The sequence below is a fragment of the Melospiza melodia genome, chromosome 3 (genome assembly GCF_035770615.1).
Source record: "Melospiza melodia melodia isolate bMelMel2 chromosome 3, bMelMel2.pri, whole genome shotgun sequence".
NCBI lineage: Eukaryota > Metazoa > Chordata > Aves > Passeriformes > Passerellidae > Melospiza > Melospiza melodia.
In genome coordinates, this window is record NC_086196.1 from 130,081,894 (window position 1) to 130,101,216 (window position 19,323).

The 19,323-nt window shown below is 40.3% G+C and overlaps 1 protein-coding gene across 8 annotated transcripts in view; it reads right to left on the minus strand.

Annotated features, from left to right (window-relative positions):
- Positions 1 to 19,323, minus strand: part of USP45 (ubiquitin specific peptidase 45) — a 50,209-nt gene that overhangs the window by 30,274 nt on the left and 612 nt on the right. For 7 of the 8 annotated variants that reach the window (XM_063153060.1, XM_063153059.1, XM_063153057.1 and 4 more), the window contains exons 2-5: positions 11,022 to 11,131; positions 8,865 to 9,034; positions 6,633 to 6,736; positions 6,141 to 6,241 (exon numbers count right to left, since the gene is read on the minus strand). In XM_063153060.1, coding sequence (XP_063009130.1) covers positions 6,141 to 6,241; positions 6,633 to 6,736; positions 8,865 to 9,034; positions 11,022 to 11,121 — 475 coding nt within the window. In that variant the 5' untranslated portion in view covers positions 11,122 to 11,131. Of the gene's footprint in view, positions 1 to 6,140; positions 6,242 to 6,632; positions 6,737 to 8,864; positions 9,035 to 11,021; positions 11,132 to 17,033; positions 17,206 to 19,323 lie in introns of those variants that run through there. The other variant, XM_063153058.1, reaches the window with a different exon arrangement.

Genomic DNA, 19,323 nt, shown 5'->3' on the forward strand with positions numbered 1-19,323 from the left:
CACACAGATATTTTTAAGTACATATACAGAGCTAGAGGAAGGACAGCAGTTTTTAATTTAGCTCTGCTCAATGTCCCTAACTCAGTGATAAATGACAGACGGGCCTGAAGCTGAATGTTTACTTGACATGTGAAGAGTTGGTCAGTCTTAATAGAACATGCTGGTAATGACTGTGATAGCTAATACTTCTACAGATTGGGGCTGGAGGGTCCTTCTGCAAGATTAACCCAAGGCTACAAGCATGTTATTAATCAAAAAGCTAATATGTAATTTTTTAAAGTGAATTTGCACTGAACAACTGTTTCATGGACCCTTGGTGACTCAATCTTGCAATCCTGTAATTCAACGGGCGTGCTTTTGGGTATGAAAAGTGACTTTTAAGCCAGTATATACACAAGGATCCCAGCTGAAGGATTCCATCAAAATGGCTGTCATCTGCAGCTGCCCACAAGGACCTTCAGCTCCTGGCCTAACAGAATAAAAGAAGTAGTCTGAGTTATTTGTCCACATGCAGTAATATTTGTTATAAAGGACCTTGTTCATATTAATGAGAGCAGGTTGGGTGAAAAGCACAGAAGTAATTAAATTCAGACAGATTTCTGTCATTAGTTAACTCATCTTTTAGAGAATTGACATGGTAACCCTTAAGCTCTCTGCCTTACCCAGGTAGTGTGGACATCGGCCCTAGGCAGGCTGTCCTTCCCCAGCAGGGACAGAGAACCCACTGTGCCTGGGGCTCACATTCAGGCCCTGCCCCTCTGTCAGACTCTCCTGCTGTTCTGCTGCAGAGGTGACCTTTCTGATGCAGCCATACAAGGAAAACTCTCACCTAAGCTGTGCCTTGATCACCAGAACCTTCTCTTCCTTTGACAAAGTGCATCTGGCTGCACGGACACTCTGCCTGAGGACTCTGCCAAAACTCTTTGCCCAGCTCTTCATCCAAATCATTAAACCCTACTGACCACCTCTCCACAGGCACCAGGTCAGTGCCCACCTCTGGCCCCACCATGATATCCACCTCCAACCCTCAGACAGCTGCTTCTGTACATAGACACAGCCTCAAGCCTGGCAAAGCTTCCCAACACCACCCTGTTCTCCCCCATGCCAGAAAGCCCCCCTCGCAGCAGAGCCCTGGGAAGAAGGGCAGCAGAAGCTGCTCCTCTGCTACAGCTCCTGCCTGCAAAGCACCCCTTTCTTGCTGCTCTCCAGCTTTTCTTGTGCCTGCTCCACTCACCTGTGGTCCTGTCCCAAAAGCTCTCTGGAGGCAGGGAACACTGCTCTGTCCCACAGCTGCTCAGCACCAGCCTCTGAGCAGTGACTGAGACTCCTAAGCCAAACATTAGCATGGACAATGACTCATTCCACAAAGCAGAGCCACTTACTGCACCAGGTGTACAAAAACACACGGTGCTGACACATCCACTTGCAAAGGGAAACTTATTGTGGCTTCCCTATCAATTTGTTTTGCCAGCATTTCCAACATTTGCAGCACACATGGACTTCTGCACAGTCTCTGCTGAAACTGAGCTCTGCCTGGGGGTGCAGATGGCAGGAAAGCAAGAAGATAAATGACATCAAGGTTTTTTTTCAGCCAGGGGAGTAAGCACTATTGCTCATCTTTTCAATGCAACTTTTTTTTTTTTAATTAAAAATAAGGGTTCCAGGAATACACACTTTCATTCCAAGGTCAAGCCTTTTCTATTGAATACAACTCTGGTACTTCAGCTGAAGGTCTTCACAGTAAAAGCAAGGTTAACAGACTGTCTTTCTTTTACCAAGTTCTCATCACGCTGTATTATGAAATGCTACTAAATTGTCTGGCACTCTTTTTTTATCTAAAAAATATAGATTTTTTTTTTTTAACACTGTACCACAATTAGAATCCAACCTTTAGAAAAACAACCTGGTTTTCTTCTGAAATGGTCACTAGCTTTACCTTTTAAAGGCTGAACTTCGCTAGTGGTGTTGCAACCCTACAAATCAAAGATTATAAACTGCAGTTTTATTTCTCTGAGTCTTGCCACAATGTTATAAACTAGAAAAGACATCTGCACAGTGTGGAAGAGCAACCTATTCAAGGAGTGCTTTTGATCCTCTATGCTCAGATGACTTGTGTTACACCTCACAAGCAAATAAGTACATGGGCAGGAAAGGTGAGAATCTGTGGTTAAAAATGACAGAATGCCTAAAAAATTTTTTGTCAATGCTTCGATTTTCATTCCTTTGCAAGGAGCTTACTAGCAAGCAAGCAGATTTGAAAGAAAATTTCTGACCAATAACAAAAATGTCTTTTTGCCAAAGTGTATTTTCAGATTCAGAGAATCAATACAATCTGTTTTATTTTTGCTACTTAATTTTAAGTAGATAGAATGGTCTTCTATGACTCCAAACTACATGTAAAGGTCACTTAAGAAAAGAACACCATTTTTTTCAACATGATCATTTGTCAATTGCTAATATCCACAACAGAATGCAAATCTGCAAAGTTATTCATCCCATTACCAGTTTTTCCATACAAGTCTACAACTCTCATATGTACTGTAAATTTGTATCTATTTTTATACATTAGTTACAGCCATCAAAACAAAAATCAAGCTGCTAACTTTCACTTACTGGCAAATCCAGGCAGCTGAACTTACTAGAAAAACCCCCTTCCTCTGCTTGCCCCTCCCAACAATAAATTTAACTACAACATTTGAGAATATATATTCTTCCTTTCCCTTCTATTGCCACACAAACCAATTTAATTAACTGCTCTATAAAAAGTATGTGATCTTATGTTTCCACCAACATATAATTTAGCTTTTGTAAAGGAAAATACGCATAAGATTCGCTTTTAAGACAGCAAAACAATTTGTTTTCTCCAGTAAATGAGCAGACACACAGATTGCAATGTCTCAGCATGGTTCCTGTGTACTACATGTGCATTATGTCCATGTGAAGCTCACAAGTGTGCCACACAGACAATACTGCACCTGCCTTTCTGTGGCAATCATCACGGCCTGCTAACCTTCTCCACAAAACAAATTTCTGGGTGGTACACCCTAGAAAGCAATCTTGCTTTTTTCTTCCAGCTTGTGCCCAACATGACCTCTTAACCAAACAGACTCCTCTAAAAAAAAGGGGGGGAAAAAAAAAGAAAAGAGCAGGCATTGCTGGGTACAACAAACCATAGGATCAGATGTGAAAATCACACAGCTGCAAGCATTCTTTTGGGAACCCAGCACTGGGATTTATCTCAATCGCTTAATGTAATTACAAAAGTCAGTCATGTAGTAGTAATGTAATTTGCACATTTTTACAGCTGAAGTGAAGTTGAATCTTTATGAGAGGCCGAGTGAAAAGCAGGGATCCTGCTGCCACACTATTCCACCACATTAGTACCAAATGACAGGCATTTTGCTTTTGTTTATTTTCCAAGATGCATTAATTAGGAAATCTATATAACCCTCTCTCACATGTTTCAACTGATCATTTTATCTTTAAATGAATCCTGCACTTTTGAGAACTGAAAAAAAAAAATCCCAGCAGCCTTGTGCATATTAGCAATTGACAATTCATGTTCATACTGCATTTCTACAGAAATTTCTATACAATGCTATTTGAATTTTAATGATGCACCATGCCAACCAGTTGTTACAACAGAAAGAAATGCAGACGTAAGATGAATTCTTGTTACAGTGCCACATTCTGCTATGAGAACTGTCTTCACTTTGACTGCTTTTCTAGAAAGAAATGGAAAAGCAATGGGGAAAAAAGCACAAGATTGATTTTTAAGCGAAAAATTGTCAGTTTTACACTACTTTTTTTTTACAAGTTATTTATCATTTTTTAAAATTAGCTTATGTTTTAAGGTGTGAATACACAAAATGAATTTTAAAAATCTACACCTACTAATAACTTAAAGAATGATAACTACACTGAAAATATCAAGGGAACATGAAATAAAATGTTACACTAAAAAAAATTTAACCAAAACAAAGGTAGAGTTAATTTTCACAGTAATATATCATGTCCTTTTGTATGCTGGACAACAGCATGAACTACATTTCAATTTCAGATTTTATTTTTCCAGAATACCTGAAGGTAGTCTAATTTAAAGAAAAGAAAAAACCTTAGATTTCTGTAGGGGAAGTACCAAGTCTGTCATTTATCAAAATGAACTAAGAGTGTCAGTTCTGGTTGGGAGTTCCCTGTCATGCACACCAGTCATTTATAAACACACGGATGTTTTCCAGCCTCTCCCAGCAAAGAGCCTGGCCTAAAGCAACAGTCCTGGGCAAAGAGATTTTCTGTCCTTTCCTTGCCACTCAGGAAAACCCAACAAAACATCTCTGGGCCAACATTCCCAGAGCTTTCAGGCATGCAATCCAAACTGCTCAACACAGACAGAGTGGAGAGGGTCACAGACTTCCACCTTTAAAACATCACTGGAAGTACACAACACACTTAATGCATTAATCCAAGCCTGCACTGGAGCCTCAACCCTTTCCCAGAATGGAGCAGGAGACTTGGCTGCCCTGCAGGAGCGACCCTGGCACTCTCAGACCTCTTGCTGCCAAGGCAGGCACCCTGCAAGGCTATGTCTAAGACCTGAACGGATTTTAAAAATACAATTTTGGTTCCAGTTACAGCAACGTTTCCAGTTATACCAGCAAACATTTACATGAAATGTAAGCATCTTCAAAACAGAGCACCAAAATTAAACACAAATGCATATACAGCAGAAACATATGCTGCTCTGCTCTGCTATAAATATGCTTAGCTTTCCTGAGTTAGTTTGGAATTTTAGTTGCTTAATTGAAGACATTTCACAGAAAAGCTTTCTTAATCTGAAAGCTTTAGATGCTTTGAAGTTTCACAAATTTAGAATCTAAACCATGAGGCACAGAGTTGCATCACTCAGAAAGCCTTATCCAGCAGTACAATAATGGAATAAAATTGCTTTCATTACATTAACTGAAAAAAAACCCACCACAGCATTTTCATCTGCAGGAAAGCTGCAACACATATTAATCACACATAAATTTGAAACTAAAGCTGTGAAAAAAAGTGAAACCACATGCTGTATATTCACTGCTCCAAGAAAAAAAGATGCAAAAGGCAGCAATGTATCAATTCATTAAAATTAAATAGTTCAATATACAACCCGTGACTAGATCAAAATATTGTATTTTTAAACAGACCTTCATTTTTTCCCTCAAAAAATATGTAACATCTCTTAAAACTGGTAGGTGCACATTTACCTAGAAGAATACTTAGTGTAATTCTGTATGGCAACTATTATCCTTTCTCACTTCTAACTGGTTGATTATCTCTGTTAAAGGATGCAACCAATTGTTTTAAAAGTTTACTTAAGGTGGGTTTTGAGAATCAAATGTGGAATTCAATGCACTCTCCAAGTCACAAGCCAGAAATGCTGCCAAGTGTGTTACAGCAGGGATGAATAACACCAACATTATCAAGAGTAGAGGGCCACACATATGAAGTTCTATCCACTGTCACATATATTGAGAAGGTGTAGAATGCTCCTAATATAAGAAAAGAATTTAATACTATCTTATTTTAATAGGAATGACAATTCTATCAATTAAAACCAAACAGTAAAAATGGACATTGCATCCAAGAGCAGAGTACAACAGAAAATCCACTTAAATCTAGGAAACTGTGGAGAACAAGTTTAAATCAGAAAATTTTAAGCTGTTATACATCCATACATCCATACCAAGAAAATTAAATTCATTTATAGTGAATTTAAAATGTACACTTTGATATATTAATATGTGTTAATTTGTGATTAATTTATTAATTTATATGGCCTTATCATATTTAAGAAAACAACTCCTCTATGGTAAACTTTCTTTGTTAAATACAAAATTCAGAAAAACTACCCTATAGCATCCAAAATATTTTTAAAATGTAATCATACTGTAGAAAAAAAGGTGACATTATGTCTTGATAGGCATTACTTCCCCAAGAAGTTCTGCAGTTATAAATTACATCCATGTACATCCATGTACAACCATGTACATTGTGTACATGGTCACATTGTATACAATTTTTCAGCTGTATTTTTAACATGATTCAAAATCTAAAGTGCTTATTATTATCTCCAGATAAAACTAATTGTGCAAACTTACTTGGTTCAGCCCTGGCACCATGTTTTTGAAGGAAGTCAACTATCTGAGCCAGAACCTTTTTGTTGCAATGCGTTGACAGCTCTTCATCACACTCATAACACCTAAACAAAAGAAGAAACAAACTGGAATTCAGGGCTATCTGCATGCATGCACATCCCAGCTCTAGCAAACCTCCCAAACAACCTTACACAAATTACCTAAAGCTCTCAGTTTCAATTTTTCACACTAAAAAAATGGAATAGAATTGAATTCTCTCATCTCATATATGCTCTTCTATAGATCAGTCCCAATTCACTGTGGTCCTTATAGATTTAAATAATTTCAGAGAATACAAAGGACAAACACATATTGCCTCCAGAAAGCCTACCTTTCTTCTATAGAAAGCATTCATTTTATCTGTCAGAATCATTCTTTGTCATGAGAAGACACTGCTTTCAGTTATGTGAAGTCCTAGGAACAGGCACACACAAACACCTGCACACTGATTCTTACCATATGATCCAAGTGCTGAGGTTGATAACGATGCAATGAGGCTCTGTGCGTGCAGTTTGGAAGTGCTTCAGAGAATGCTGGCCTTCTGAATTCTTACTACATCCCTAAAAATGGACACATCAACCCAGTAAGGGGCAGGAAAGGGAAAAAGAAAAGATGTATTATTAGTAAATACACTACAAAAACTCCACTTTTCAAAACTAGACATGAAGCTATTCTGCCCTACTTATATATCATTTGTAAAGATTGAGAGGATTTAACATTCTCATCTTTTCTACTCGGAAAATCACTTAAAAATATAGAGAATTACTAAGTTTGCTCTAACTAATAGAAATAATTCCTAGCTTTTGGATAAGTATTGATTAAATATCAACGTACAAAAACTATAACATTCACAAAAGAAAGAATGCTCTAGTAAATGTGAATGAAACAACTATGTAGCATATTTGGTCCAGAATAGCAAGGAAGACAATGGCATAGGTAACCCTCACTGCTCAAGAATGTCAAATGCATTCCAGACAGCAAATGAAAAAGGTACATAAAGTGCTTTGTACTACAAAGCTGCTCAGAACACACTATTTATGTACAGCAATTTCAGGAGAAAGCATTTGCAATGGTTCAAGTATGAAGAGAGTGGGACTTAGATTCAGCACTGGTCTCTGAATAGGCATTAAGTTTTAGAAGCTGTTAACAGCATGAACATGAAGAAGCACATAGAATTAACTCCTTTTAAAGGCCACCTTAACAGAAGTTTTTCAAGCAAGATATATGAGTCTTCCTCATATAGATCTAGTTAACTATCTTCTGAACCCTGTGAATAGCATGTTTCATTGCAAAATCAAATCTGTTCATATTATACTGGTAGGAGCTGGTTTCTATAGTAAAACCTATTGAAAGTAGTTTTCTATAGTGAAACCCACTGAAATTCCAAGAAAATCATGACATGCTTTGTTCAGGCAACTATTGGCTGACCTAAGCCTGATACTGGCCATAAACTGAATTTTGCTGTATCAAGCAAATTTTTTTCTTTACTTCAAACCCAGGGCAGAAATCTGTGAAAGCCCTTGGGGTCAGGACCTGCCACTTTGAACTCTGAGGCCATGATCTGACATTATAACTGATCCATTCTAATGGCTAGTAGCCACAAGAGCAGCATTCTCACTCCAGCACAGTCCTTTCTCCCTGGCTTCAGTCAAATCTAGCAACTGAGTGTCCACAGCACAAGTTCATTCAGCAATATACATGTTTGGTTTCTCATTCATTCCTATTTATGGGAACTCCTGCCAGAGCAGCCAGCTGAACAGATGCATTTTGCAGCCACACAGCTCCCAGAGCCAATTCTCTGTAAGTGGCAAGAGGATGCAGATAAGAACAGAGAAAAGGCAGGGCCATAATAATTGTGATGCCATACTGCACTGTTGTGGGAACCCAGAACATCCCTCTGGCTGTCCAGAATGGCCAGGACCCCTGCCAGGGGCCTCAGAAGCCCTGGCACAGAGCCCCAAACAACTGTGGTTTTGATTATGACCCGTGGAGCAAACTACCAACCTTATGTGAAGATCAGCAAGCCATAACAGTTTAAGTAGAATATTAGTGAAGTTATCACAGGGTGGAAAATTAGATTTTAGGTTTTTGGTATGGGGGTTCAGGAGGCAAGATGGAGGGAACTGGGCGTGTCCAGCCTTTCTCCTTCTTCTTCTTCTTGGCCTCCATCTTCTACTGTGATGTTGGTACTTACAGTCTACTCACTGTCTAACACAGCTGATAGGTATTGGAAAGTAATTGTAAACATTGTATATGTAGTTTTTAGTATAAGGACATAACACTGCCCCAGGGGCAGGCAGTGTGCCTGGAACTGTCCTGCTGGACAGACCCCAGCAGGGCAGGAGAAAATTTTTTATAGATAAGACGCAATAAACAACCTTGAGACCGAGAAATGAAGAACTCCAACTCATTCGTCAAGCACTCGGGATGGGAAAAGAGATTTTTAACAACTTGGGGTCACAGTGACCCAGAAAGGCCTCGTGTGACACATAAAGCTAACCCTAAACAGTGCCAAAAATTAACAGGAACATGAGGCCACACCCCACTTCCCAAGGAAGCTGAAGCAGGGACTCTCACAACCAAGAACTTGCATCACCCTGTTCCTCTGTAATGAGATGCCAAACAGACAAGGATCCCCAACACATCCTTCAGAAACTGCACCTGTGCACACTGAGCACACAGGCTCACCTGGAAGCCACATTTGAGACACAGCCAGATGTCTGAAGGCGCCCCGGGCTCGGCGTCGCTCAGCCTCCTCTCCCTGAGGCACTCGGCGCACACGGACCACACGCTCTGAGCCACCGCTCTCTTCACGTGGGGCACGTCCACGGCCTGGCTCACGTGCTGGCAGGTGAGCCCTGCAGGGAACAACACACGCTCGCTTTTAGACATCCAAAATAATAGCTAGGGAAGAGAGCACGTGGACACTGAAAGACCGTGATCTTCAATTAATTCAGCACCAGGAAAAAAAAACAGCAAAGAATTAAAGTAGGAAAGATCAGCCAGCTGCGCCCCACATACTGAATTTTATGAAGGAATCTCTTTTAGTCTTTCCGTAATGGAAATTCTTTTCAAGTCAATAAATGCCACCTCTTAAAACCAGATAAACTAGTTCGTACAAAAGTACAAGGATTACTTTTGTACAAAACTAATTTCCCTGGTTTTTGACAATAAAATAATAGATAAATCTATTTTTGCATATAACAACACAGGCCATTGACCTTTTTCCACCCCATAAAGAAAGATTTTTCAAACACCTATGCATCCGTACTACAACTGCTCATTCTGAATGTGAATATCAACCATTCTTCTCTGTCATTATTTTTTGCAAAAATTTCACTATATTACAGAATAAGCTAAGTTTGAAGTAACCTCTGAAGGCCATCTTGTCCAAGCCTTCACTTAAAGCACTGCCAAATATTAATTTAGATCTGTTTGCTCATGGTTTTGTTCAGCTGAATGTTGAATATCATCAAGGACTGAGGCTTCACCGACTCACAGGAAAATCAGGTTTCTGTCTGACCACCCTCAGAGTGAATATAAAATAAATTTCCTCACACCTAGTCAAATTTTCCATGCTCTAAATTTGATCTGCTGCCTTTAGTCCTCTCATTGTGGACTTCCTGCAAGAATCTGGTTCTGCCTTCTCTGTAACTACCATCAGGCCATCAATGAAAGAAATTATACTTTCACTCCTTTGGCTAAACAAAGACATTACCTTCAGCCCCTCTTCCCACATCATGTTCTCAATCTCCTCAAAAATCTGGAGGGGGTGAACCACTGGCGTCGCTGACAAGCCAACCTTTCTTGTAAGAGAGCCCACAACTGGGCACGGCTACAGCAGGCACAAACAGCACAGCTTGGTTTTATTCAGTGTGTGCACTAGGACCTTGAGGACCTTTTCTGCAAAGCTGCCTTAATCCCCACTCTGTAATGGCACGTGGTTATGCCCAGATGCCAAACACTCCACCTGCCACTGCTGAACACTGAGAAGTTTCTGCCTGCCCATTTCTCCAGCCAGTCTAAGTCACTCCGAATTGCAGACCTATCCTCCTGCTTATCAGCTGGCTGCTCAATTTGCTGCCATGAAGAGACGGCACAGCACAGCTTCACAATGACATCAACCAGTTTTCTCAGCAGTTCAGATGCAATCCATCTGACCCCACGGACTTGTGTGTATCCAGTTCGTTTAACAGTTCTCAATCTTCTACACTGGACAATGTTTATATCCCAGAGTCTGCCACTAAGGTCAGGTGCCAGGGAGGATCAGGTGCAGAGCTTACATGTGAAGAGAGAAGCAAAGGAAGAATTGAGTTCCTCAGCCTTTTCCCACATCCTGTGTCCCCAGACCCCCTGCCCCCTCACGCAGCAGGTTTGCACTCGCCCTAGTCTTCATTTTACTGCCACTGTATCCATAAAGGCTCATCTTACTCTTTACACCCCTCACCAGACCCAATTCTAACTGAAGTTGCTTTACCTAATCCCTAATCCTGCACACTCCAGACCTCTGCAAAGGCAGCCCAAACCTGCCTCCACCCTCTCTGCCATTCCTTCTTCCCTGTGAGCTCAGCTGGAAGCTCCCTGTTCAGCCACACAGCCTCCTGCCACACGTGCCTGACCTCACATGGAGAGGTTGTCATTGAAGATCAACCAACTCTCCAGCCCTTCAGGGAAGTCATGTAGTGTAACAACTGATCATGTCATAAACACTTGACTGGGGATATTTTTGCTATAAATTCAAGCAAGAAAGGTATTTCATGGTACCAATGATTTGTGGCTTTCATCAGTCAACATGGAAGCTATTAGCCCTCAACCTCAGGACAAACATCCCCCCTAGGTACTCACCTGAAATATCATCTGAAGAGTCCTCATCCTGGGGCCTGTTGGGCCTTTTGCTTCTCTTTGGCTTCTCAGGGTTGGTTCTTGATGGATCTTTCACCCGCATCTGTTGCTTACTAGGAAAGACAAACAGAGGCAATGTTATTGTTTATTGAGATGTTTCAAGTTTGAACTCCAAAAGCACAAGATCCAATCACACATTCAAACACCACAAACACAGTTTTAGGCTTGGTCTAATGTCAGCTATTGTGTAACAAGGAGTGTTAAGAATGTGTCAGGACTGAAGTCTTAGAAATGTCACAATACCAGTTAGACTACAGGACACACTGAACTGTAGCTGTAGAAAAAGGGGACACTCACTTCTAGGCAGAGGTGTTAAATATTTGAGATACTGAGATTTTCTTTATTTTTGTTATTGCAAAGTAAGTTATTACAACTACAACATACCAGGCAAACTTCATCAAAATAAATGTTTCTCCTCCTTAACATATATCCCTCATGAAAGGTTTCAGTCATTATTTACACTTGCACATTCCCTAAAGGTTTTTGAGCAATTTCAAACAGTGTAAGAAAATAAAAGTCTTCCAAATCTGATTAAAGTGCTCTATCCTACAATGGATGACTGACTAGAGAGCAAACTGATCCCTCTGTTAAACACTGGAGAATCCATAAAGATGAAGTCTCCCATAGGAAATTTGTGTCATTAATCAAGGAGTCCTATGAGGAACAGAATTAAAGCAAAGATGTTTGCCAGTAAAAGTTAAAAAAATCATTAGAGATTTCAGCACACCAGTCATTTAATCAAAATCCAAATGTGAATCCACTGAAGGACTGTAGCTGTGCACCACAGAGACAGCAGCTGGGGCTTAGTTTACAGTTTGTCTTTTAATGGTGGGGTTCATAAAAACAGATTTTTGTTTTCACATACAAAGCATATGAATGTAAAATAGTCAAATACTCATACATTGCAAACATGTGAGCCATTCTGTTCAGAAATAAAATGACATCTTGTTGTGTACCAGAAACAGGCCAGTAATGTCACCTGAGCCACCAGGACCAAAGATTTTCAACTGTGCTACTGCATTTAGGTACAGGAAGCACCTAAAATGCCCTACATTTGGGAATTGCAAAAGGTGTATTCTTACTACAGATCAATTAGTTAAGTTTGCCAAAGTTTAACAAGTTTGTCTACTTAAAATTTTTTAATCCTTTCTGTATATGTATTTAGACTTTTGTATTACTGAAGCTCTGAGAAACACAGGAAACAACCAGTATACTGAATTCAATATTCCCTGTCCTTACTTATCCACTAAGCCAATCACCAGAACAGCCATCAATATTGATATTAGAGCACCACCACCACTGACACCTGAACAGCCTTCCCTGAAGGAAAGCAGGCAATCTGCACCAGCAAGCTCCTGTTTCAAGTTCTACACATTTGGATAGACATCCCTGCATCTGCCCTACATCCCTACATACTGCTAGTGCTAGGGGTTTTCTGCATGAACCTACCAGTGAGAGATTTGCTTTGGACAAGTCACATTTTTGTATAGTATAAAAGAAATCTTTACTCACTGCTTCCTTGCATCAACAGCTTCATGTCTCCTCAATCCTTCAAAACACAGCCCAATTTTTTTTTACAAAATGCTACATTTACACAGAAATTAGCTTATATTAAATACCATGACGGTCTTAAATTACAGATTTCAAATTTTCCTATACTTATAGTTATAAAGCCTAGACATGCAAGTGAAAGGCACCACTGAATTCAGCTTTGCTGATTTCATGGGTTCACAATATTTAGACCTTTCTTACTGTTTATACAGTAAGAAATGTCTAAATATTCCAGCTCCTGACTATGTATGTTCAACAGATGTTAGCATACCTAATGTCCATCAACAGCCATGCAACCTGGCATCCCTAGAACGTGAGGAGGCTCAAACAACTTCAGCTGTGTCCTTCTGCCTTGGCAGCTTCCCATATATACCCAAGTTTCATGTGAAACTACCCATCACCTCTTGTCACACTGCCACTTAACTGAGCACAAGATTCATCAAGACATTCATCAAACAGTAGGGCCAACAGAGCTGCTGTGAGAAAACACAAGACCTTACACTAAATTATGCAAAGAGTCAATAGCAAAGACAGCAAAACTGTCATCCCTAAAGGAACATAGCTGTGTTTAGGTGATTCAACATTGACATAAACAATCTATGAGTTCATTTCAGCATAACAGTTTTGATCTCTTTGGGCAGATTATGTAAGACTGTCCAAAGCACAGACTTCATCCCAATGAAAGTCATCTTTGTATCAGCACACTTAGAGAGCTCCCATAAATAATTGTGGGCCCAACCAGCTAAAATACAAACAAGTCTTTCCCTTGTGTGAAATCCTGAGGCTCACAGCACACGTGTCATGACCTGGATCAGGGCAAGCACAGCCCACTGCTGGACCCATCTCCTGGGGACCCTCTGGACATGGGGAACAAACAGTGCCAGCTGACAGCCACAGTGACTGAAAGCATGGCACTTCAAGCCCAGCCTAATCAACATGGCATTAGAATGAACACTGGCATAAGGAGCTGAACTCCCACTGCACAGCCCAGACACTTTCCAGTCTCCTTTCACTAAGAGCAGGCAGAGGAAAAGACAACACGGACCATTAGATTAATTACTCTCCATGGACATACCCACAGACAGACACCCATCAGACAATGGTTACTGACCTGTGAGCTCTTGGAAAAACCAGAGCACATCAAGGACTCAGACAGCCAGGGTTTGTGCCTGATTTTGAGAAGCACAGAAGTGTGATGGAAAGGTAAAAGCAACGAGCTACTCCACATGAGCTACAATGCGAGTGTATGTGGAGTACAGCCCTTTTCCAGCACATTCAGAGACTGAAAACATTACAAATTAAAGACCCCATTTAATAAAAACATGATGAACATCAATCAATTTCAAAATCAGAACGCTTATGACAGGAATTTGATTATTGTATTTAATTGAGTTAAACAAGGAAGAAACTTAGGATGCTTCAGAAATATTTCAGTTTGTGGGAAATAAAAGATTTGAGTTTTTGTTGGAATGGAAAACCTGAACAAACAGACTCAAGAAAGCATAAAATATAGCTAAGAAAAAACCAAAAGGGATGATCTACAGCTTATTGTTTGCCATAGGCACAAGCCATTCAGGACAATCAGGCAAAAGAGAAAAGAACAATTTAGACAAAATTAACTTGACACACTGAAGATTAAACACCATGGTAGTATTCCCATGATTTGCCTCTTTCCAACCCATTCTCGTATTTGTTTTAATATTTCCAATGAGAATTTTCTGTCTACAGCCACCAACTATCCCAAAGGGGAAAGACTCTCCTCCTTTTCCTATGCAGAAAGAGGTCACCACGAATCTTCCCTTGAAGTTTTCTTTTGTGATGGAAAAGCAAATACATTTAAGCTTTTCATTTTGTACAAATAAAATCAAGTCATGGTGCACACGATATTTCACCAATGAATCTGACAAATAAAAAGAAACTGATTTTTGTGATAGAAAAACCTGAGTTGAGGGTATGTTAGCTCTACTCTCATCTCTACTTGGCACACAGTAAAAATCTTAAACAGAAATTAAGCAGTTTCCTTGAGAAAAAAAAAAAAAAAAAAAAAAACAAAAATAGAAAAAGTTAGATTAAAAAACCCTAAACTTGTTCCTTTTAAAAAATTATTTTGTACAAAACTAAGAACTAATCCTTTCCAAACATGTTCAGATTCTTTGAGCTCAGCATACAAGAGTCTGGAGCACAATCATCACCATCACTAGCTATTCTCAGTTGACTTCTTACTTCTTAAAAGACTCCTAATGTCAATCTTGCTACAAAAGCTGATTAAGATCAAAACCTCCTCACTCAACTGCTCATTTGCACCATTCTAGAAAGAACAAACCACTTCAAAAGCAGCAGAATGATCTGCCCATCTAATTTTAAAAGCTTCAGATTTGACAGAGTGCCAAAAATCAATCTGCTGAATTTGTTAAGTTAAATCTATGGTGTGCCTAGACTATTTTAAATTTAAGTTATGCTTGCTATAGTCTATATTTAACAGCATTAATATTCCTATATTTAGAAATTTACCCTCTTCATAAAGTATATATTTAGATACTTAAAAGAGCTGAATGTTGTTCCTAAAATAAGAAACTGTTATTTTTAAAAAAAATTACATTTTACAGTAATTCAGTAGAACTAAGACCAATAAAAGTTACAAGGCTAGCATGAACTAAAAATCACTTTTCCTTGGGAAACCAAACCAACCCAACCAACCAACCAACCAACCAACCAGGTTATTCCTCTTCACAACATTTTTATGCACGAAGAGTTGGAGAAGCAAACTGCCTTCACTGTCTGCACTTCCCAAAACCTTTTCCCATCTTGCCATCTTGCACTTCTGACTTGGAAGATGAGTCCCTCCTCCTAGAATGTCTACAGTTCACTTACTAAATGTTGAAATGTGTCACCTTAGTGAGTCTTCCCATGCTGCACCTTCACCATGATGCTTATAAGAAACACAGACCAGACCACCAGTATGTTAGAGAAATAACCTGCTGCACTGATTAATATCATATCACTGCTTCCATCTGCCTAGATCCACTTTTCCCCTCCTCTTATAATTAGGGTGCAAGCTCTTTCAGACAAGTGCCACATTTTCTTCTTATCTGTGCAATACCTATTACAGTATTTTTCTGATTCTTGATTAACTAGGAGGATTACAGTTGCATTACTAGAATGCAAACAAGATAAAAATTATGCAAAACCCACCAGCCTATCTAAGCATACTGACCCTATGAAATGTAGCCAAGTGAGTCTACAGAGAATCTCCAGGTACTATTTTGGATATGGGCAATACTCTCCCAGCAGAACTGCCCATTAGCTGTGAAACAAGTATTGTTAATTATTTCATCAGTGAGCTGGAATTCAAAGAAGCTGGGGCAAATACACTTACCTCAATCCCTTGATTCATCTGAGGTAGCCTAAATTCCAGCAGTATCACTACTTGTTGTCAAACTTTCAAGTTAAAATTGTATCATTTTACGTTGCTAATGCAAAGAAAAATTTGGGTCACACTGAAAGGGCAGAGCACACACTGAATACTGGGGAAAATTAGCATTTTCATGTGTCCTAGGGTGACGTTATGATGCTTGTATCCCCAGTCATCTGTTCTGTTTCTGCTGGATATTATGTTCTGTGCCTTCAAGACTGGCTCTGAAGAGTGAATGTTTTGTTTTGGTTTTGCTATCAGCTGCTCCCCCATGGCTGGTGGGACACACAGATAGGGCAGTACATAGTGCAGCTTTTGCTTTTTGCTTTGGCTTTTTGCTTTGCTCTTGCTCCTGCTTTTTGTTTCTGCTCATTAGTTAGTTTAGCTAATCAGTACAAATTTTTCCCTGGACTTTTTCCTTTCCCTTTTTTGGAACCACTCGAACCTGCTCCGGACTGGGACCTGGGAACACCGAGAGCTTGCACCTTGTGGCTGCAGCAGCTGCCCCAGCACTGGGGGAACTGATAACAGAGCAACCACCCCCAAGAGAGACTTTGTGAATTTGTCATGTTTTTCAGAGCGGTGAAAGAGTGGTGTCACCTGGTATTGTTCATTTTGTGTGCTGGGGGGTGCTGTGCCTGGTAAATAAACGGGATCCTTCCACTTCTCTCTGAGGAATCCTTCCCAAACTGGTTGTGGGGAGGGGCCGTGTGGGTTTGCTTTCTGGAGGGGCTCCCTTTGGAGGTTTTCTCCCAAATTTGCCCTAAACCAGGACAACATGACTTAACAGAACTGCCCAGCTGTAAACAGCAGCCTTGCACCAAAGGGGAGAAGGAACAGCACAGATGTGCAGATTAAGTCCAAAGATGCTTCGAAACACATCTGTGAAAGGTCCCTGCATGGATCAGTAATGCCAGATCCTCCGCAGAACTGCTACATGTTTTGACGTACGCTGCAAATTGATACATTTCGGACATCTGTCTGAGCATTACCTGTGGCATTTTGCCTTGCTGGCCACTAGACCAAGTGTCAGGCAATCAAAAGAGGCACCACATCCATCACGGTGAGCAGCTGGGCAGTGTCACCCATCAGCAGGCCAGGAGGCTCAGCGCTCTGACAGGCACCAAAACCTCTGCAGAAAACAGGCCCCCGCTGCCTGCGAGAGAGTAAAAGGACCAGAACTGCTGACTGGTAGTGGCAGCAAAGCTTCTTCCCCTGGAAAATGTCATCTGAAATTCTGAAAGCATCATCTCCAAGATGTCCTAGCCCAAAGGCACATCACACATCCTATTCTGTCACTGGAGCTCCAACACCAATCCTGACATATTACGGTCCTAAAAAGGGTGAGACACTGATGTACTTTTGGAGCAAGGAGTGAGATGGAGGCTTTGGACTGCTAGACACAACTTTCCAAGTGACAGTAAAAATCTCTTTTAATAATCCACTTCAGCCAGCTGCTCATGCGAAGCATGTTCTATCAACTTTCATGTTCATATCATCTACCATCCCCCTCGATTTCCTTCTAAAATCACCTGCCACAGAAAAATTACCTCTAAGGATGAACAGAAGCCAGATATGTCCAGAAGTAAAACTGAAAAGACTCTGTAACTGGGTTTATGACTAGAGTATTTTAAAGCTCTAAGTAGGTAAAAAGAGTAGCACTTTGATGACATATTTTTTGCTAGTATCTTACAACAAAGTTTTATGGAAAATTTCAGATATACCTGGCAATATCCAGCCCCATAAAGCAAACTCCAACTTTTGTTTATGTTCTTTATCCCACATTAAATGTTTGGGGTTTTTTTATAACATTCCAAAAGGGAAAAACATCTGGAAAAACGCATGCATGGTCCAACATAGGTCCTTCTAGAAAATTCATCCTTTATAAAAAAACCCCACCTAAGCACCATTAAAAGAGCCATAGCTTATAACTAATGATATTGGCTTGCAAGGTAAAACTTTGTATGCAAAAAGGCAGTCAGATGACAGACTGTGCACTCCCATAATATAAACAACAACATTACTGTACCATCACCACAGAAAATCTGAGGGCATAAGAACTGAAACAGCTGGAAAGTAACCAGGGAACTCTCAGTACCTTGCTAGGATAACCATGTGGGCAAAAACTAGGGAAAAAGCACTCCAGAAAATAAAGGGCAATATGAGCAAAGGATGAACTTTGGAGAAATGCTCATTCTGTGAATTCAAAGAAATAAAAAAGAAACTGTGGTTGAAGCATGTGAGACAGAAGGCTGAAACCCACACAAATACAATACTTTAAGCTAAGACTGCTGCTGTACATCCATCTAAAGGGCTGAGTTGGAGAAAATAAAGGAAGTCAATGGCTGCCCATAACTTCCCCTCTATTCTGGAAGGGTGTCATGGGAGTTGGTTGATCAGTGAGGGCAGAACAGATAAAACAGTAAGTTACTACTAGTTTGAGCTCTTTGAAAGTCCAAGTCTTGCCATCAAGAACTAAAAATTTAATTCCCTTTTCTTCCTCCACACAGACTGCCCCAGTTTGCTTTGATGGCATGCCTGAAGCAGAACAACTTGTCCTCGATCTACAACTGATGCTCAAAACAGAACCCCTGAGACACTAGCTGCAGTTCTGTGAATCTCACAGAAATAAAGCTACAGAACACCAGTTCTTCAATATTTCATGAAGAAATCTGACAAAATATTTTAAAATGTAGTAAACACAACAACAATTTCACAAAGGCATAGTCTGCTTCAAGCTTGCACATGCTCGTGTCATTACTGTTTGTTTTAAAAGCCAGAAAACGAGAGCAGAAAGAATCCTTTAAATACAAGTCTGTTTTTTATGCTTGTATGAGAGGATTATTTCATGGAATTGGGAAATACTTGTAGTTAAAGATGACATGCAACTAGAATACAGTGCTACACCTGCAGCTATTGCCATATGCTTCTAAGTTCTTGCTGTCATCATTCTACTGCACCTACGTTTAATATGCTGTTGTGCATATCCTGTTTAATAGTGCAAGTAGCAACACAGGTACAGCAAGGGCAGGACAAAGTCCTAAAGTAAAGGACAAATGACAGCAAAAGAAAGAAAGAAAACCAAACCAGGAGTCAAAACAGAGAATCCCAATAATAAATAAAACGTGGAGAGTCGCAGCTATGGGTATAGAACGCCACGTCTCAGGCTAAGCGCGAGGACCGGCACCGGGCTGTCCTTTACTCCCCGGGCACGGCGCTTGAGGCCGCGGCGGCTGCAGGCCGGCACACGCAGCGCGGAGCCGGGCGGGCACGGCAGCCCCG